This window comes from Erpetoichthys calabaricus, chromosome 5, assembly GCF_900747795.2.
Source record: "Erpetoichthys calabaricus chromosome 5, fErpCal1.3, whole genome shotgun sequence".
NCBI lineage: Eukaryota > Metazoa > Chordata > Cladistia > Polypteriformes > Polypteridae > Erpetoichthys > Erpetoichthys calabaricus.
This window is the reverse complement of record NC_041398.2, coordinates 25,999,796-26,021,773: the sequence shown is the minus strand read 5'-3', so window position 1 is coordinate 26,021,773 and position 21,978 is coordinate 25,999,796. Positions and strand designations below refer to the sequence as shown.

The 21,978-nt window shown below is 39.1% G+C and overlaps 1 protein-coding gene across 3 annotated transcripts in view; it reads left to right on the top strand.

The window, feature by feature from the left end:
* Positions 1 to 21,978, top strand: part of LOC114651554 (uncharacterized) — a 157,683-nt gene that overhangs the window by 20,153 nt on the left and 115,552 nt on the right. For all 3 annotated transcript variants that reach the window (XM_028801356.2, XM_051927391.1, XM_051927390.1), the window contains exons 6-10: positions 21 to 188; positions 2,382 to 2,537; positions 8,935 to 8,991; positions 12,022 to 12,063; positions 12,316 to 12,483. In XM_028801356.2, coding sequence (XP_028657189.2) covers positions 21 to 188; positions 2,382 to 2,537; positions 8,935 to 8,991; positions 12,022 to 12,063; positions 12,316 to 12,483 — 591 coding nt within the window. The remainder of the gene's footprint in view (positions 1 to 20; positions 189 to 2,381; positions 2,538 to 8,934; positions 8,992 to 12,021; positions 12,064 to 12,315; positions 12,484 to 21,978) is intronic.

Here is a 21,978-nt window from a genome sequence, read left to right as displayed (position 1 = left end):
AGATTTTCTTTCTCTCACAGTATTTCACTGTCTTGTATCTGTGAGTCACTTGTGGAGCAGTTTTTGAAGAACACAATTACAAAATATAAACCAACATCCATCAGTATTTCTGGTGAGCTTGGTGAGAGGACAATAACATATTTGAGGAAAAAGCTGAAAAATGAAAATTTAATGCTGAAATCCCTAAGGTAATTTTACCTATTTATGTCTTTGAATTGTATCCACTACCAGTGTGACATTGGTGGATTGTTCTGTTTTCCATCCAGTTTTCAAAGAGGGTTTATAGATTAGGCCAGATGTCTCCTGTAGCAGCTATCAGTCGTTATGCCTAGACTACAGTTAAGTAATTTCAAAAGAGTCTTATTTTTCCAAAAAACAGTGAATGACTTAAGTGGCAGATTTTGCATTTTACAATTGATGTTTGTATATGCTTTGCAGACTGTTGTATCTGTTGATCTAATTTGTGTTCTTAGAATTGTACCATCATGCCATCACTTAATTTATACAGCAGTTAGGGTGACTGGGATCAATCAGATTCCTGTGAAACAGCAATATTCAGACCTTCTCACCAAAAAGAGGTCAATTAATAAAAACTTACTCATCCCCTACACATATAAATTCTGTTCAAGCAGTCTAGTAAGTCACATAATTCTGCAGTGCAGAATTAAAACACCATTGTGTAAGTTTTCATTTGTATCCAACAACTAGCTCAAGAAGAAATGTATGACATTTTATAATTACACTTTCATGTATTATTACACTTTGTTTTTTTAACCATCTTTCTTCATATTTACTAATAATGTTTAAGACTTTAATTTCTTTTGAAAAGGAATATAACACAATATACACAGCATATAAACAAATTTATGGTATACATTTTTGAAAGAAGCTGGGTCATTGGAAAAAATGAATGCATCAATGAAAATTATTCACTAAAGGAATTTAAGCCAGGTCTCATATGTGGAGACTACATATAGTAAGTAAGGTAATATTTTAGCTAAAAGAGCAAAAGAGATGGCAACAATCTAATCTCCCTTCCCTACTGATGGAAAAATGAGTGAGATACATCAGGATTTAAATGAACTGATATTTTAGGAGTCAAGTATAATATTTTAATCATATTTATAAAAGGGTTGCCAAAACACATCACTTGCAGAATCTTCCACAGAATTTGTCAATTCTATCTGTCATAGGCTCTGCTCAGTATCAAATAAAAATATATCTGCAGTTGCAGCTTGGAAATGATCTTTATTACTACTGTGTAAAATGTGGAAAAGGTTATCTGCAACAAAGTGAGAGTGAATTAAGCTTCTTTGACCTGGTACTGTGGTTTGACGATGAGTAGATGGCTAGTAATTTGTCATTAAAGTTTATGAAGAAAGTCACCTACAAGTGAAACAATCTGTCGGGAGTATAAGTGGGAAAGAAAAGGATCTTAAAGACTTCATCAGTGATGGATTTTGCCTTCCAGGCCTCTTACAGGATAATTTGCTTGTCAGAATATCCTAAAACCTTGACTATCTATCTATCTATCTATCTATCTATCTATCTATCTATCTATCTATCTATCTATCTATCTATCTATCTATCTATCTATCTATCTATCTATCTATCTATCTATCTATCTATCTATCTATCTATCTATCTATCTATCTATCTATCTATCTATCTATCTATCACCAAAGATGTATGAGTAGCATCGGCCTACTTGTTATAAATATATTGGAACCTTGTGAACTCAGGCTTAAAATTGGAGAGATGCAGGAACTAAAGTAACCACTGTGACTAAAGAAACTGCAGTGTTTGGCACAAAACCCAAGATTTTAAGATTGTCCATCCTGGTTATATCTTCCTGTGTAGTAATTTAAAACTCAAAGCAGAAGTAGGAAATAACTGAGTCATGTTATTAAAATATCCCAGGAAGAAGACAAAGAAAGATTTGGAGAGTTTGTTCTGCTTAGTATTCAAGCCATTGAAGTCTTAATTCCAAAGACCTCTGAATAATTGCATTCAACAAAGCTTGATGCATATTATTTAGTTCTTTGAGAAAATGTTTATGTTTGTTATATAATTATTAAGTATGAGTAGTTGAGAGTTTGTTTACTGTGCTAAGAGTTGCTAATTCAGGAGGACTTCTTCCACCCACGTGCATCATTAAGAGCAGGCAATGTAATATTCTTTTTACCATGCTAGTAGTGGTGCAGTGACAGAATTATTATATAGTAGACATCGAAAATCAAGGGGTGAGTTACAGAATCCCATCTATGAGCCTCATGTGGGTCTTTGTCTAACTTTCTAATGTAAATTAATAATTCATATAATTAAATTAGTCAAAATGTATAGTTTGCTTCTAATTCTGGCTTCTGTTTCTGTTATTTAAGTATTGAGGCTACATTTCTAAATGACCAGTTAAATGCAGTTATCTGCAGCCTAATATCATTGGACAGCAAAGCAACATGTGTTTCATGGCGATTATGGCACGCTGGTGAAAACAGGATTACCTTGCAACATGAAGCCGGTACCTACTTTACTGAAAGGTAGGAAATGCAGTTACTGATTACAGTGCTGTTCTTAAAAGAAATATTTTCGATTTTCAGGTAGTATCACATTCTGTCTACTAATGCTTTCTTATGTACAATAAGATGTTAATGTTTATTGTATAGCCACTTTATTCAAAATCACATTTTTCTACTAGCACATTTTGAATGTTTCCTTAACTCTTTAAAAATAACAGTTACTAAAAAGTTTCTTGTCAATTTAAACCATAGCATGGTATAGTTTCTGGTTAATATAGGCTGATCTATGACACTTCTGTCTAGCTTTATTAACTTGGATTTAATTAAACTGCAAGTTGTGGTACACTATGGTATACAATAAACTTTAGAAAGGGGAGTCTTTTGTGATGTCCTGAAATAATATATAGAAACACTTAAATTCTGAATTAGTTATTTTAAAATAAATTATTTCTTTTCAGTTGTTTATAAAGCAAAGGGAATGAAAATATTGTTTGTTGAAATCAATGCAACTAGCAGACGTTTTATCAAAGCTTGTTTGCAAAAAACAATGTGCTAGGAAATGACTTACATGAAACATAATGACTAAAATCCTATGAGCCAAATTAGATAAAGTTGCTTTGAAAAGGGAAAGTAATAAATGAAAAACACAACAAGAAAAAGTCTTTGGCAGTAACTACAGAAATAAATAATTGAGAACATGATATTAAGCTACGTTTTGCTAACATTCAAAATTGGAGGTGAAGTTCTGCTAGTTTGGAACTTCCATAACATATTATAAAGTAGATCACTTCTGACTTTGAAAGTAGATTTTCATCCACTACATGGTCCCTCTAAAACAAGCCTTTACAGGAACAGTTTGGCCCTACTTCAAGACGATGACCCCATATGCATCACCACTATAAGTTGTGTTTGATGATTATGAACTTCTCGAAATTTAGACATTAAAATTTTTGATTTTCTTGAAAAAGGAAGAAAATGAAGCAGGGGAAATTGTAAGTGTATTTTTTACAGCATGCTGTATTGAAATATAGTTTGCATTTTTTAAATATTCTGTTTAGTGTATTACTGCAAAGAATCTGTTTTTAATGCATAAAATTCCAAAGCATGGCATTTCAATACTTATTCCAGTGCCATATACTAAATAATTTATATTTTGTTTGCATTTTAGTTGTGACTGGGTGCATACACTGTGATTATTACTATGATTATTAGATGTTAATCTATCTCCAAATGCAAAATAATCCTTAAGAAAATTAACTGTCAAAAAAGACAATTAAATAAAATACTGTATAATACATATGAGGGTGTTAGAAAATGGAGAACAGGTGTCTCTATTTCTGGATCTCCTTAAATGCCTCTTGAATTCTAGCCTTTCTGGCTTGCTTGCCCACCAATGTTCAATGGCTCTTTTTCCTTACCTCTCATCCCTATCTTCTTCTGTCTCTCTCTTCCTTCTCTTTCCCCTTTAGTCAAACACATGTGGATAATGGAACAGCTAGCAATAACAGCAGGATCACCATTTAAAAAACATAAACCTTTGCCTTCTAATTCATTCTGAAAATTTACCCAGGCAATGCTGGGTACTTCAGCTAGTAATAATATATAAAACAAAATGGAAAGAAGGAGGAGAAAGATTAAGCAGCAAAACTAAACCAAAATAAGAAAAAATGTATTTGCAGAGGTTCTGGGGCCTCATGTATAACGCCGTGCGTAGAACTCACACTATAACATGGCGTAAGCACAAAACCGGGATTGTGCGTACACACAGAAAAATCCAGATGCAGGAATCTGTGCGCACGCATACTTTCACGTTCTTCTACTACATAAATCCCGATTTGCGTGAAAAGTAACGCACGTGCACGCGCCTTCTGTCCCGCCCCAACTCCTCCCAGAATTACGCCTCTTTTTATATGCAAATCAATATAAATAGCCTTCTGTGAAAAGACAATGGGAAAAGCACGGGAGAAAATATAAGAATTTCAGCGAATACCAAGTGGAGGCAAAGGAAAAACGTACTATTTGTTGGTTTAAACAGTGGTATAATCAACAAAAGGAAGCTGATCGAGTGACAGAGTGTCGGAGAAACTCGAAGGCTCAACTTCACAAAGTCGCACAGTGCCCGAAATAAAAAAGAAATCACATATCAAAGTTGCCGTGAAAAAGCGAGTCGTAGCCCACCATCTGAGTGTCATATGAAAGCTTATTAGGGTACTGACAAAAAAAAGGCACACAGTGGGGAAAAAAGCACGAAATGTCAACTTTAATCTCGAAATTTCCACTTTAATCACGTAGTTTATTTTGCCATTAAAGTAGAACATCATAAACTTCATCTTAAAATCATTTAATTTAGTAGTTTCTCAAATCCCATTGTAACTAAAGTGGCATGTTAAATGCTTTGTTCTGTATTTGATCTTCTATGTGCTCTATGTGTATGAATCACTACCTGCTTTTTAAACGGGCTTTCTCTTTCTCCGACAGGACACATAATCCATTACATTCGTGATATTACAGCTCTCTGAATAATTAAAATACTGAGATGTATACGTGATATCTTTTTCATGATGATAGGAATGAAAGCATGTTATTAAACATGGGAACACGGTGGCGCAGTGCTTGTTCATGTCTCACGCAAGAGGCTTGCTGCGCCATGCGCAACCTTCAATGAAATAATTTATCACAGCAGTACTGTCTCTTTCAAACGTACTAACCTCCAATTCCTGTCCTTACTTTTCTTTCTCCAAAAACTGAATCGCCACACAATAAGCTATGTAATAGACGTGAAGCCATCTGTAAGCTTAGAACTTCGATTCTTCAAAACTTTTAAGGAACATTGAAATATCTTAGTAGTACGTGTTTAATTATTATATCCGTCTATCTTTCCAGTGTCGCGTCAGCACCAGCAAGAATACAGGGCAAGGCAGGAACAATTACTGAACTAGCTAGCGCTGCGGTACCGTGTCCTCACATGTTTAATTATTAACAGTACAGATTATTTAAATGAAGTTAAAGTTTTATCTGTATAATATAATCAACATGTTTTGCTGCATTTCGTCTTAGAAATGAATACCGTCATCACATGTAAATACGCGCTTTATAAAGTGGCGCAGGTTGTGCAATATTATAACTGTAGTGCAAGTTTACAGTGGGGTAATTGTACTTATAAGTACAAACAGTTCTACAAGGAGCACTTGATGGACTGATTTAGTGCGTTTAGAGTTCTTGGGATGAAACTGTTTCTAAACCGCGAAGTCCGTACAGGGACTAAAGCGTTTGCTGTGGCTCAGGCAGCATCTGCTTCATGCTGTGTACCGATAATTCTCTTTCCAATCAGCTGCTGCTGTGATTTCCCACTCAGATACAGTGATATAAATACTCCGAGTGGTGCAGTGAGAGTAATGTGGAAAAAGATGATCTGCTGTGGCAACCCTTAACGGGATCAGCTGAAAGAAGATGCAGTGAGAGTTACAACGCTAAAGCAGTTATGGTGTTTGGAATACTATGGCTATTCCCTGGACCATTATATTGCTACAGGTTAATTACAATCAGATGCATTACACTAATAAACAATATGCAGTTAATTTCAGTGTATTTATAAAGCCGCGCCAGGAATGTGGATTTAAGAAAGAAAGGGAGATCACACAGGAACAGTAGCACTGCTTTGACACTGGGTGCCGCCAGTCTGCAAAACCGGGCGGATAAATTGCGTACGCCAAGGAATGAGTTACCGTGGAAATGTGCGTGGCTTTATGCCAAGTTTAGGTTTTATACATCGCGATTTGAGTGTGGAAAGGTTCGTACGCAACATTTCTGTGCGTACGCACCGTTTATACATGAGGCCCCTGGACATTAATCTGCACCCAGCCCTGTAGGTAGGCCCTCCAACTTGCAGGGAAAAACCTGGGGGTTGGTGGCAGAATTGGCACTCCAGCCATCATAAAAAACCTCACACTGGTTCCATTCCAACTGAACCAGTGTGGTGCTAAGGTGTCACCCGTTGCATGGCTGCACTCAGGTCCTAACCTGGGGTCCTGAGTTGATTTGTCATGTGGTGGTTGCGGCAACGTGCTGTATCAGTGGGTGCTCCTAACCTCCTCCTCCTAAACATTTCTAATTCCTCAGTTTCTCTGAGCTGGTGACACTGCGAAGAAAACCCCCTGGAGTTTAACTGTACTAATCCATCCGGCTTTCATACCATCTATGCAGCCTCTCAAGATTTTCACATTTTTGGTGACTCCATTGTCCAGAACCTGACTGTTTCAATTTCTAATCTTTAGATGTTTGTATCTTTCTTCCCTGGTATCAATGATATGGACAACACAAGAAAAATATTGTTAGTTTTCAGGAAACCTAACACCAGAGACATTGGACAGTGCTGCTATACACTGGTGTAAATGACAGTCGATATCACCAGTCAAAAGTGCTAAAGAAGTGTGTTACACCTTTAAGCCAACAAGGAGAGAACCCTTGCCACTAAAGTCATCTTTGGAACAATGTAGATAATGGGTTACAGCAGACTTCTATCCATGAGCAACATAAAATGTTGTGGCCACCAGGGGACCCACCAGTTCCCCACTCTGACACAGACAGATGTGGACACAAGTTCAGTACACACTTTTCTTTTTCTTTTTTCCCGAGGGAAATGCCTTCCCCTGTTTCCCACCTGCACAGCATAGTTCAAATCACAAATAAATACACCACTTTCTTTTTCTTTTCCTTCTTCTTCTTTCTCTTCTCTCTCTCTCATGCCTCCACTACTCCTCTGGCAAGCTTTGTCCACCTCCTCCTGACTCTGGTTCCTGGAGTAGTGGTAGCTGGCTCTCTTTATACAGCACCCGGAAGTGCTCCTGGTGTCTCCTTCTGGCAGCACATCCAGGTGTGGCTGCATTACAGCCACGAACGGCTCTGCCATTTCCACAGCTCCCCTGGTGGTATCCACAGAACCCAACTGGACTTCAGCGAACTCCCAGCGTCCCAAGGGAGATAATGTCTTGAGCCTACTTTCTCCCCTGATCCTTCCATCATATTGATGTCCCTGCCGTGCAAAGGCCCTGGCCATCCGACACACTGGGACACAGATCTGTTCATCTTGTGTGGGTTTAGACCTGATGTGAGTCAGATAATGGATATTGGTACATCCAATCATTGCTGCATTTTCTTTAGTGTAACAATGGTGTTTACCAGGACTAAATAGAAGCACATTTTTAAAAGCCATTTTTTTGATGCCACAGATGCCTTTTCCTTTTCTGGTATTATAAGTATTATAAGAATTAGTATCTACTCTAATACAGCCATAAATGCATATACTAAGGTCAACAATTTTAATGCAAACCTTAAGGCAGTGGCTGGTGTTGTAACCACTGAAAAGCCTGTTAAAAGCTGTAATTCCCTGGAAAACAGAACTAGTTTGGAAATTTAAAAGGGAAATCCTGTGAGCATAAGTACATGGAGAAAACCTAAATTAACAATCCTCTGTGAAATGCTAAAGGATCACATTAACAAATATAATATTTTACTGTGATCTGAGAGGTGGTCTTATTTCTCCAAAATTATATGGGTTAGGGGGTTGATGCTTGCGCTGATTGACACATTTGCAAAACAAAAGATGCTAATGGAAAGGTTCGAAGGAATTTAAGGTGGCCCAGGATTACGACTTTTTTTGTAGGATTCAGGGATTCTAGTGTTAAGGACTGATTGCAAAATACTTTAAATTGTATATAATTCTCTAAACAATTTAGTGTCTTCTTATATTTTGGACTGTTTATCTTTCTACATTCCTAATTGTAACCTTATATCCTTTAACATTGACTTGCCCAGTGTTCTGAGAGTGAAGCATAAAAGAACTGGCAAGGTGGCATTCTGCTTGTAAGCACCAAAAATCTGGAATATTGTACTGTTTTTACTCAGAAAAGCGCACATCCTTAATTTGCTTTGCTTTTAATCACTTAGGAAATTACTAACATTACTAATATCCCTTCACACTGAGGGGAGGAGGAAGCTGGTTGTTTTCATAAAATACAATCAAATACAACATTAATAATGAAATATTAATAATTTATCAGCAAGCATTTTACATTCATAAACAATTAATAGGCAATTTGATGAATATATTATGGTAATAGGTAGTTGCTTGTCTTTATGTTGAAACCACATGAAATATGGGGGGTATTTACTGTATAACCTGTCTGTGTTATTTGTCCCTTTTGATGTGAATTCATTTCTGCAGAATGGATGGAGGCAGATACTACAATCTATTATGTTTGCTGTATCACACACAATACCTAAAATGATTTCATGTTCTTGAAAACAATTAATCCTGTGTCAGTTTTACAGTATATTATGTACACTTATGTAGCTGGTGTTATCATCTATTGTGTTTTAATTGTATTGTAATGCATGTTTTAATTTCATATATATTTAGAAACTATTGGCTTAATGGATTTGAGGAAGATTATGAAGAAAATGAAAAACTAAAAAGGTTGGTATTCAGAAATGCTATATTTACCTATGTACTGTAACTCATCACACACCACATATGTATACAGTTCAGTCACAAAGTATTCAGACCCCTTCACTTTCTGCATACTTTAATTTGTTGCAGGTTTAATATTAAATGGATATATTTGCCATTTCTGACTATCAATCTACACTCAGTAATCCATAATGACAAAGTGAAAACATGTTTTCAGAAAGGACTGAAAATGTATTAATAACCAAAACTGAAATCTCTTATTTATAGAAGTATATAAGACCCTTTGCTTTGACACTTCAAATTGTGGTCAGATGAATTTTGTATCCTTGAATCGTCTTTGCGATGTGTCTAGAACTTGATTGGAGTCCACCTGTGGCAAATTAAATTGATTGGAGATTGTTTAGAAACTCACACACATGTGTATACAAGTTCCCACAATTCACATTGCATTGCCAGGGCAAAATCCAAGACATGATCAAAGGAACTCACTGTAGACAATAATAAAGTTGTGGTGAGGCAGGTCAAATGTTTAAAACCATTTCCAAAGCTTTGAGTGTTCCCACTAATTGTGAAACAGAAGAAATGTCTGTCTTATCAACCTGATTAAAAAATACTAAAAACACACCTCTTTAGTTTGCTTTTCTCATGATCACTTAGGAAATTACTCACATTACTAGCATCCCTTCATACAATTACCTGTCTTGCCAAACTGACTAACTGGGCCAGAAGGGCTTTAGTCAGGGAAGTGACCAAGAAACAAATAGTCACTCTAAAAAAGCTTCAGATGCCCTCTGTTGAAGTGGGAGAACTTGTTAGAAGAAGAAATATTTTTGCAGCCTTCCATCTAGCAGCCATTTATGGTAGAGTGGGTAGACAGAAGCCATCCCTGAGTAAATGGCATATGGCAGCCCACTTGGAGTTTGACAAATAGCACTTAAAGGACTCCAGGAGCATGAGAAAAAAATTCTGGTCTAATGAGACAAAAATTTAACTCTTTGGGAGAATTCGAAGCAAAGGGCACTGTTCATCACTTGCCTAATACCATCCCCATGATGCTATGGGAGCAGGGGACAGGGAGACTGGTCAGAGTTGAGTGAAGGATGAATGTAGTGTTTTCAAAACCACAGTAACGCAAAACATACACACAAGAAGATTAAAAAGCTGTGTCTGCTGCCAAAGGGGCTTCTACATAGTACTAAGTAAAGGGTCTGAATACTTATATAAATGAGAGATTTCAGTTTTTGATTTTTAATAAATTTTCAAACCTTTTTGGGAATATATTTTCACTTTGTTACATTTGGGTTATTAATTATTAAGTGAATATTAATATGCAAAAATGACAAATTTATCCATTTAAAATTAAATCTAGACCACAAAAAGTGTGCAGAAGGTTGATATTCAGATAACTTTTTCAAGATAGAATGAACTTTGTGTTCTTGATGGCTCTGCTTGTCTTTCTTTTCTTTGATACACTGGTAGAGTGTACAGTAATCCCTCCTCCATCGCGGGGGTTGCGTTCCAGAGCCACCCGCGAAATAAGAAAATCCGTGAAGTAGAAACCATATGTTTATATGGTTATTTTTATATTGTCATGCTTGGGTCACAGATTTGCACAGAAACACAGGAGGTTGTAGAGGGACAGGAACGTTATTCAAACACTGCAAACAAACATTTGTCTCTTTTTCAAAAGTTTAAACTGTGCTCCATGACAAGACAGAGATGACAGTTCTGTCTCACAATTAAATGAATGCAAACATATCTTCCTCTTCAAAGGAGTGCGAGTCAGGAGCAGAGACTGTCATAAAGACAGAGAAGGCAAACAAATCAATAGGGCTGTTTGGCTTTTAAGTATGCGAAGCACCGTGGCACAAAGCTGTTGAAGGCGGCAGCTCACACCCCCTCCATCAGGAGCAGGGAGAGAGAGAGAGAGAGAGAGATAGAGAGAGACAGAGAAAAACAAACATGCAAAAATCAATATGTGCCCTTCGAGCTTTTAAGTATGCAAAGCACCATGCAGCATGTCGTTTCAGGAAGCAGCTGCACAAAAGATAGCAACGTGAAGATAATCTTTCAGCATTTTTAGACGAGCGTCCGTATCGTCTAGGTGTGCGAACAGCCCCCCTGCTCAATCCCCCTACGTCAGGATCAGAGAAAGTCAGCGCAAGAGAGAGAAGAAAAGTAAGCTGGGCAGCTTCTGAGCCATCTGCCAATAGCATCCCTTGTATGAAATCAACTGGGCAAACCAACTGAGGAAGCATGTACCAGAAATTAAAAGACCCATTGTCCTCAGAAATCCGCAAACCAGCAAAAATTCCGCGATATATATTTAAATATGCTTACATATAAAATCCGCGATGGAGTGAAGCCGCGAAAGGCGAAGCGCGATATAGTGAGGGATCACTGTATTTCCAATGCCCCCTTTTACATTTTCAGTTTACTTTTCTCTGGTGGCTCTTATTTCTCCAAAATTGCTCACAGAAAAGCTCTTTAGTCAACACTCTTGAGTTTTTGTTAGGTAAAGCTGTGGTATACTCTCTTCCCAGTCAGTTTTTTTAAGATTTTAATCATCATTATAATTTTCATTCAGCTTTTCCAGATGTTCTGTTTATTTAAACTAATGTTAATATATATAGTGAGTCTAACACTAAAGTAGCTGTAGCATTTCAGAACATTCACACTTGCCTAGTTTTTTGAGTGGCCCATTAACTTAAGAAGCATACTATATTCTTAAGGGAGGATCTTGTAGTTCATGGAGAATAACTACTGTACATGATCTGTGGAAGAACATACATACAGTACATACATACATACATACATAGTAACTGGGGCAGTAATCAAACCTAGGTCTATGAAACTATGAGGCAGTGGCATTAAACACTACAAAATTATGCTGTCTGTGGTGGCATATGCTCTCTGTTTTTTACTGCCTTTATTGGCTAGATTTACTTAACTTTATTGTCATAATGTACACTGTGAGGATTATTTCTGTTAGAATCTTTTGTATGGCTGTTTTTCAGCCTTATTTGTCTTTAACAGATATGAAGAAAAACTTTTACAAGAAGAAAAGTGTTTGCACAGGTAAGTCACCTGTCCAAATAATGTTTTTTGAGTTAAACATTATTTTTTCATCCATTTTCTAACCCTTTTAATACAATTAATAGGGTTTCAGTATGCTGAGACCTATTTAATGTAATATTTCATAGACATCAGTACTTTCCAATGTCCTCTGAAAATTCTTATCTTAGTAGGTGTCTCAAAAAGATACATGTTAAGTATTAGTGTATAAAGGCTAACCTCACAATTAATTTCTCCCAATTGTTGCTTTTACAGGCTTTCAGTCTCTCACATTGATGAATCAACTCTGATGTGCATATGTGAATTAATAATCCCCAAATGTAAACCTATTGACATTGAAGTATCTGGTCCAATGGGTGAAGAATCACTCAGGCTCATTCTTGAAATGTTGATAGCTGAGGATTACAAACCTATGGATCTCAGGTAATTGTATCTCTTTTGTTTTTTCTTTTTGTACTTTTTGTTTGTTTGTATAACTATGGCACAGGAAAACCCAGCAAACAGCAAGCATTAAAATAAAACATGTTATAGTTAAGGCCTATGACCTGAATTGACATATAACACGTGGATATTCACTTCCCTTGTGAACTTGGAAAGGTAATTAGGTTTCCAAAATCAATACATTTAGAAACTGTCAATGCATTACAAAAATCTGAGAAAAAAAACCTTACTATAAGACATGGTGGATATAATTTATTAAAGTATGTGCAAATTATATAATGGTTATCAAAACATATGAAACTATGAAACAAAGTAATTGTGATGAGAATAAAAGCGTTAAAGGATTAGTTCACCATTTTTTGAGTCAAAATTGTATTTTTACAATCATGGTATACAATAATTTGACACAGGGAAACTGAAGCATTTTAATAATATTTTAACAAAAATGGATGATTTTTGCACAGTGTGAACAAATAGGTGTGGATTATGTGGCAAGAGTAACGTGATATTTTTTTCTCCCATGGATGCTTTTCTTATTGTTGGCATAAACATTTTTATCTTCGTTTTCCATGAAAATATGAGATAAAATTTTTTTCTTGATCACCACCTCAAAAGACATGGGATAAGTAACATTTTTGGGTAGAGCATTCCTTTAACCAATAAAACAATGTAATTTTAAAAAAGCGTTTGATTTTTTTTTGTCAATGAAGGTAAAAATCTTTTTGTATTTAACTGTCCTTATGTCAACAGTATAGCATGATTAGCATGAATCAACCTGAGGTAATTTGTATTAATTTGATGTTAGTATTAAATCATTATCCCACTTGTGGTTATTTTGGAAACATTCTGCTATCTTCATTTAATTGTTTATTTGGTGTAGCAGACAATGACATGTTCAGTTTTGCAATGTGCCCTATGGTGCTGTAAATTTATAATACAGTAAAGTTTATCCAGTATCACCTGAGAATAGGAACATTTTTACAAGTATAAAATCAATCAATACACAATGCAATAAACCAATTCAACTTACAGAAAAGTCAGCTTTCAAAGAAGGAGAAAAAAATTTAAATAATATGTAAAAATACCTACAAACTCAAAATCCATATTTAAAGGTGTAGTGATTTCCTTGTGCTAAAAAGCAATGCACAAAAATTAAAAAGGCAGTCCACCACCTCCTAAAACTGTCTAGTAAAAGATTATGATTTTTAATAAATAATGTGAAATTATTAAAGGTGAATTACTTTAGAGGTTACTGTGATAGTCGTTGGAGATCGACTGTATCTAAATAGGAGTTTAATACACTATTAAAATCTCCTGCCTTTATAGGCTTATGCAAATATATATTTGCAATTAAAGCAAATATTACATCTATTTGTTTTTTATCAGTCCACATTGAGTTTATTAACAAGAATTACTTCAATTTTGTTTAGTTTCCTCACTGCAATAATACTGCACCTTTCATGATTTGATCTTGTGTTTATAAGAGTTGTGTAATATAGGCATGCAGAGTGTCATTTTATGCTATTTCCAGGTTGCTGATCATGATTATAGTATATTATAGTATATAACTTCCAGAAAGTTAAAAATGACAATTTTCAAACCTAAGCATGTGGGGTATCGTTTTAAACTCTTTCAAGGTCAGTGATTACAAATATGGAGTTAGTTTTGTTTTTGATCATTTCCTAGGGATCTAGCCCTCTATGGACTTCTATCAGAGGGTGAAAAATAACAAACTTCTATTGCAATCAAGAACATGTAGATTTTAAAAATTTAAACTGAAACACATATTTTAATAGTTAAATATATGACACAAATATTCTTGCTTATTTTGTACCTCATGAAGTAAATCATTAGATTTCTTATGAACTCCCCAAATTAGTGCAGCTTAAGGAAATTCAGTCATTTTGTCTTAGTGGCCACAAAGGGGATTATTCTGTGAATCAGAATTTCTACTATTCAAATTTTCTTACTCTGATTAAGATGAAAAACTTGTCCAATTTAATATCTTTTCTACTCGTATTGATGTCTAATATTTAAATGGATGTTTGTATGCAACTGGGCCAGTGTCTAATCTGGTGTTAGATGGAGGCTATTACATCTCATTGACTCTCTTACATGCTGTTAAAAAGATATTTCTGTTGATTTTGTTACTGATCTTCTTCAGTCTAAGGATCATACAGTCATTCTGTTTATCGTTCACCATTTTTTTCAGATCAGCACACTTTATTCTTGTGAAATCTTTACCCATGGTTAAATCTTTGGTCGAGATCTTTATTCAGCATTATTTTTGTTTTCATGGACTGCTGTAGGCCTTTCTTTCGGATCAAGGGCCTCAATTTATTTCAGTATTCTTGAAAGGATTTTGTTAGGGAGTGAGTAGTAAAGCGCCTTGAGCATGGGAAAGGAAGTATATAAATAAAATGTATTATTATTATTATTATTATTATTATTATTATTATTATTATTATTGTTATTATTATTATTATTCAATTAATGTCTGGTTATCATCCAGAGTGTAATGGATTATGAAAAAGGGTAAATCAGGACTTTGAGAAATTTCTATGGTGCACTCTTAATGCTTATCAGTCTGATTTGCTGGATATTCTGCTTTAGGCTGAATTTTCACAAAACACATTATTTAATTGTTCCCAGAAGGTGTGACCCTTTGAGTGCTAATGTGGGTTCAAACCTCCAATTTTAAGATACAATGACTTGCCATCATCTCTCCTTTCCCTTTCTGAATTTTTGGCAGTACTGCAAAGAAACTTGCCTGCTGTTAGGACGTAGTTGCCACAGGCTAATGTCATAGCAAAGTTGCCTGCCTATAAGGGGCAGACTGTTCACAACCCTTTTCAGTCAATTTAATAATACAAGCCTTATAATATTTTCTGTACAGCATATTCTTTCACACAATGTTCAGAATGAGACCCTGGATTTCTGTGAAGAATCCTCACTACTAGTCTGATTTTCTTGGCCTCTGCGTTGATGCACATTGGACTGTAAGTCAGACAGGATGCAGGACCTAGGCATAGCCAGGGGAATGGAGTTTAGGTTTCAACCCGCCTCCTTCCCTTAAAATATGTTTTGACAATTGAAAATGATTAATTAAAGACAAAATTATTATTTATATGCTTTCTAACCCAAAAAAATAATTCCTGGCTACACTCCTATTATGTGATGCCTGTTGGATTTCTTTTCTCTAGACAGATCTTAGCCTTCATCTGTCAAATTGTACTGCACCATCATTTTTTCATTTCAGTTCTTTCACTATTTCTTTAGAAGCTTGACTTTTTAGACATATTAGGCTGTTAACTGTAAGAAGGCTTAAAAAGGAGTGCTAAACACAGAAAATTAAAAAAAAAAGAAAATTTAATGACTGACTTAAAGCACTACTGTTAGAGGAGAGGTTGCCTCAAGTAATGGATGAGATCACAATCATTTATTTTTAAGTATAAATGGCTTCTTTGACAAATTGACTGCTTCAGAGATCAAAGAGGGAGTAAGACTTAGCACAACTGGACTTTATTCTTACTAGGTAAAAAGTTGAAAAAAGGAATTACATAGTTCTTCATGTTTACAATAGAAAGTTTTTTTTCATATGTGTTTTCCAGTGTGGTAAACATCTAAAGAAAATTGTAAATATAGCAAATATGTATTTGTTCAGAAGTCATTATGATTTTTATCCCAATTCAGGCATCATTTTAGGAGTCACTAATGTCAATTTCTTCTTTAAAACCAAATTGTGCCTTTACTTTTACATTGACATATCTAAACTACATCTTCATGTATGAGCATGGCATTGAAAGCTATAAATACTTACATATAGAAGATATTTTTGTACACATTGTAAAAGAATGAGTCCACGCACATAAAGGTTTGGGGTTTCCGGCCCCGTATACTGTAAAGAAAGATTAGTTTTGTACAAAACGAGTTCAAAACTGGCATTCAATATACAGCGCCAGAGAGGGGAACATTTATATGGAGGGACCGGAAGTAGGTGAACGGACTGCTGGGAAGGAACCGTGATGGATGCTGGGATTGTTGACGTCATCGGGGAGAGACAGAGGGAAGGCGGAAGTGTAGTATTGTTTTCATGTGTTCAGGTGGATTCATGGCGGCGGTGTGTCCTTCTTTCTGCAGAGATAAAGAGAGAGAGGTTAGTACCCCGCCATTCCCGTCTGACATATAATTTTGCGTCACGTTTTGAGTCATTCCGCGGCTCCCTAATCACATGTGCGTGACATGACCCCCCCCTCAGCCCAGACCCATCGGGTAGGGCGGACCGAACCGAGAGGTCGTGAACCCGGGAGATGGCATCAGCATTGGCTTGAAGGGGACCCCAGCGATAAGTAACGGTAAACTTATAGGGCTGCCGGTCCAAGAACCGCCTGGTGACTCGGGGGTTCGACTCCTTGTGCAGGGCTATCCACTGGAGGGCAGCATGGTCTGTCACTAGGGTGAACTCTTGACCCAGCAGATAGTACCGCAGATGAGTCACCGCCCACTTAATGGCCAAGGCCTCCCTCTCCACTGCCACGTACCTGGTCTCCCAGTCCAACAGTTTCTGACTCAGGTATATTACGAGATGTTCGGCACCATCGACACTTTGGCTCAGCACAGCACCCAGGCCTGTGTCTGAAGCGTCGGTCTGGAGGATAAAGGGCAAAGAGAAGTCAGGAGTGTGTAATATAGGAGCCGATGTCAGGGCCTTCTTTAGGTCACTGAATGCTTGTTCCGCTTTATCGTTCCATACCACATACACAGGAGCCCCTTTCTTTGTGAGATTTGTCAAGGGTGCTGCCCTTTCAGAGAAACGGGGAACAAACCGGTGGTAGTACCCCGCTAACCCCAAGAAGGCTTGCACCTGTTTCTTGGTATTCGGGCGGGGCCATTCAAAGATGTCTTTTATGTTGGAACATTGTGGTTTCACCTGTCCCCGCCCCACTAGGTAGCCTAAATATTTAGCTTCCCTCAAGCCGAAGAAACACTTGCGGGGATTGATGCAGAGACCGGCCTTCGCTAGCGTTGCGAGGACGGCGTACACCTACAGTATATGTTCCTCCCAGGTGCCGGAATAAATGACCACGTCATCCAAGTAGGCGGCACAGTAGGGCTGGTGGGGCCGGAGCACTCTGTCTACCAGACGTTGGAAGGTCGCGGGGGCCCCATGCAGTCCAAATGGGAGGACCTTATACTGCCAATGTCCACTAGGGGTACTAAACACTGTTTTCTCCTTTGCGGATGCCGTTAAGGGAATTTGCCAGTACCCTTTAGTCATGTCCAATGTAGTCAAGTATTGTGCCTTACCCAAGCGCTCCAGTAGGTCATCCACCCAAGGCATGGGATAGGCATCGAATTTGGAGACCTGGTTCAGACGTCTAAAGTCATTGCAGAATCTCCAGGAACCATCTGGTTTAGAAACGAGGACGATAGGACTGGACCAGGGACTATAACTCTCCTCAATAACCAGGTTTCCATCCAAGGAGTTTTTGTGAAAAAATATTTAGCGCTTCAAATTTTTTTACCGATATAGCTGATGGAAATGCTAATTATCGATAAAATGTTGTACATGTCGACATAATATTTTTCCGTTTAACTTTAGCGCATAAATTCGATATCGATACTTCAGATGTCACAAAAACTACATTGGAAACACTTTTTGTCGGAAAAAAGGGCTTTAACGCAAATAAATGTGTCACATTTTCATCACGTGCAATCAAAACGAGAATGGCGGAGCGGTTCGCATGGTCTGATGAAGAGACTCGTTATTTCGTATTAATTCAAATTTCAGTTTTAATTAAAAACCTTAAGGGAAGCAGGTTACAGTACTAATTCGGTTGTTATCGCACTGAGAAGGGGTGTTGAAAGGTAGGCTCACCTGTACAGATCTGATGCTGCAAACACAGCTGCATCATGGGCACTTCCAGGAGTGCCAACGCCAATGTCTCGTATCATGCACCTGTCATCAACAAGGGCCTGGAGTACAATAGATTGCCACCCTTTGCGATTAATGTAATCGCGGTAGCCTTCCGTCGGGGGAAGAATAGGCACATGTGTGCCATCCAGCGCACCGTAAATCTGTGGCACAAGATGCACCAAGGAATTGCGGTATGCAATTTCATTGGCCTCCGCTACAGTCGGAAGTCTGATATAACGCCACATTCATTTTTCTTTAATAGCGGTGCACACAGCATATACACATCGATGGACGGTAGTTTTACTAACCCCGAAAGTTTCTCCAACTACTCTATACTCGGCGCAGGTTGCCAGCTTGTAAAGGGCGATGTCAATCCGCTTTTGGGTTGGAACCGGTGGTCGGTGGCAACCTGTGATGGGCGCAACATCAGGACTGATGAATCCACACAACATCTCAAACGTCGGCCGTGTCATTCTAAAATGTTGCAGCCAGAGATTTTCTGTGAAGTGTCTCTCCACCACCTCCTCCCAGAAGGTCTTATTCCGTCGTCTCTCCCATACCCGTGGGTTTCGTCGCACCGGGGTACTTTCTTCGAGCTCTAGGGCTATCAGACAAGCAACTGCTTCATTCTGCTGTCGTCTTTGGATATTATGTACAATTCCAATTATTTGTGAAACTGAAATAACAGTAAGCTGGCAAATTTCAAAAAACTGTCTGAATAATCTCTCCATTTCTTTGTTTCTTTGTTTAGTGGAGGGGGTGTAACATGGAAAACAAAAGGTAGATAATTTGCGAAATACACAAAACTATGTATGGAAACGGCTCAAGGGCAGATTTTTTTCGCGATACAACAAAACTTATGCGACAGTTCGTTTTGGGGGGGATGACGTCATCACGCACACCATTTTATCGATAAAAAGCCAGTTGGATGGAAACAGGCTGGAGACAGCAAATTTCGCACATTTTTTTTACGTATATTCTGTTTGTCGATAACAAAACGTCGCAAAAAACTGTATGGAAACTTAGCTAATGATATCCATGTCCAACATCCACTGGATTTCAAGCTCCACCTCTGCACGTTTTGCCTCCAGGAGGCGATAGGGTCTCTCCCTGACTATCACCCCCAGCTCAGTAATGATGTCATGTTCAATCAGTGAAGTACGGCCAGGTGACTCGCTAACCACTTCGGGGACGGCCCGGATCGCTTGTTCCAGCTCCTGTCATTGGAGTGGTGTTAGGTCTGGACCGAGGTTAAGGGCTGGTTTTTCTGCGAAAAGGGAGAGGGCTGTACCGGAGGGCGGAGCCTCGTCCCAATCTCTCCACGGCTTTAGAAAGTTCACGTGGTACACCCTCTCGCTCGGCCGACGATTCGGTTGTTTCACCAAATAGTCCACCAGCCCCTTTCACTCCTGTACCTCATATGGGCCCTGCCAATGAGCCAGTAATTTGGAGTGGGACGTGGGCACGAGCACCATCACGCGGTCCCCGGGGTGGAATTCCCTGAGGACAGCATTCCGATTGTAACACCGGGCTTGCGCTGTTTGAGCACGAACCATATGGTCTTTTAGGATAGGCCGAATCTTATTCATCCTATCACGCAGTTGCGCGATGTACTCCAAAACATTAGTGCTGGGCAGAGCCTCTGCTTTCCAGAATTCCTTTAGAATATCCAAAAGTCCCTGGGGTTGGCGTCCATATAGGAGCTCAAAAAGGGAAAAACCCGTGGAGGCTTGTGGCACCTCCCGGTAAGCAAAGAGCACGAAAGGCAAAAGCTCGTCTCAGTTTCTAACGTCCGCGCTGACTACCTTGCATAACATCTGCTTAAGCATCTGATTAAATGCTCTACCAATCCGTCAGTTTGCGGGTGGTAGACAGACGTTTTCAGATGTTTAATACGGAGTAACTTAGCCACCTCCCTGAACGTATCCGAAGTAAAGGGAGTACCTTGGTCCGTGAGGACTTCTTTAGGTATTCCCACTCTCGAAAAAAGCTTGACTAATTCCCGTGCGATATTCTTTGAATTGGCGGAGCGTAATGGCACTGCCTCTGGATACTGAGTCGCGTAATCAACCATGACCAATATTTCTGGCCATGGTTCGAAGGTTCCAGGGGTCCAACAAGATCTATACCGATCCTTTCAAAGGGAATGTCACTGAGGGGAATAGGAACCAGAGGAGCGCGGTCCTTCCTAGGTATCTGACGGGTCTGACACTCCGGGCAGGACTGACAGAAGCATCGGACCTCCTCATTTATTCCTGGCCAATAGAAACGCAATTTGATTCGCTCCTGCGTCTTTTCGGTTCCCAGATGGGCACCCAGGGGGTGGGAGTGTGCTAGTTCGCAGACCTCCCGCCGGAAAGTTCGCGGCACTAACAACAACTTCCGCACTCCGCTTCGTGATTCGCGACCCGATATAGCAGATCATTTTCTAACACAAAGTAGGGCTCCGGTGGCAAGGAACTGTCTGACAACTGACCATCTACTGAAACAATTGCATTCCGGGCAAACTTCAGGGAATCATCATTCCACTGTTCTCTTTTAAATGACACGGGGGTAGATCTGAATTGAGTATTCATAGAGTCTAAAGGGTCCGCATGCTCGGGAGCGCTATTGGTTCTGTGGCTCGGGCCCTCATCCGGGTCTTCTTCCGGGTCAGGGTCCGATGCCAGAGAATCTTCCCCCCGGCCACTGACGTCATCATTGTTCGCCTGTGTGCATGGCATGGGAGCCGCGGGGATGGCGCCTCGCCCACCCATAACAAGACCCAATTTGGCCCCAGGAGTGGTTTTCCGTCTACCGCTTTTATTATATGACCAGTCGTGTCCCAAAATTACTGGAAAAGGAGGCTTGAGCAACACTGTGACAGATAATTGAGTCAGGCCACCTTTCCAGGAAATATAGCATTTCGCGGACCTTTATGACTTGGTCTCCCCATGTACACAAGTTACGCTTACATGTTGATTTAGCCACTGTTGCGGTAGAATGTAACGGCGAGCGACAATAGTTATGTTGCTGCCGGAATCAAACAATGCAAGCACAGAATGACCATTAACCAGAACCACTCCCGTATTAGGAATAGCCAGAGGGTTTGACAGAGCACAGTACCTCTCTGAAGTGGCCCAAGTGCAGTCCATTGGCTCTTGCTGGTACAGAGGACAAGCAGGCAACAGGTGACCGAGGTCCCCACACTTGAAACAGTGTGGCGGACCCAGTCTTTCTTGGGGCTTCGCCGGAGCTTCTGCCGCACGACGGGTGGGCTCAGGGTGGCTGGCCCGTCCCTGTCGGACACCACGAGCCGGCTTTTCCAACCCCCCGGTTCGGTGGACCGCGAGCTGACGCTCCAGGACTTCCAGGAGTCCTTTCATGTCCTTATAAGGATGTCTACGGACCTGCTGTGCGAGATATCCCGGCTTAGCATTCACTAATACCTCGCACGCCACCTGCTCCACTACTCGGCAAGCCTGGGGACCTTCTGGCCTTAGCCAGCGACCCATCTTTCCCCAGAAATCAAAAGCCTAGGCTCAGGAAGGTTGTTCAGGGTCAAACTGCCAGGTTCGCCA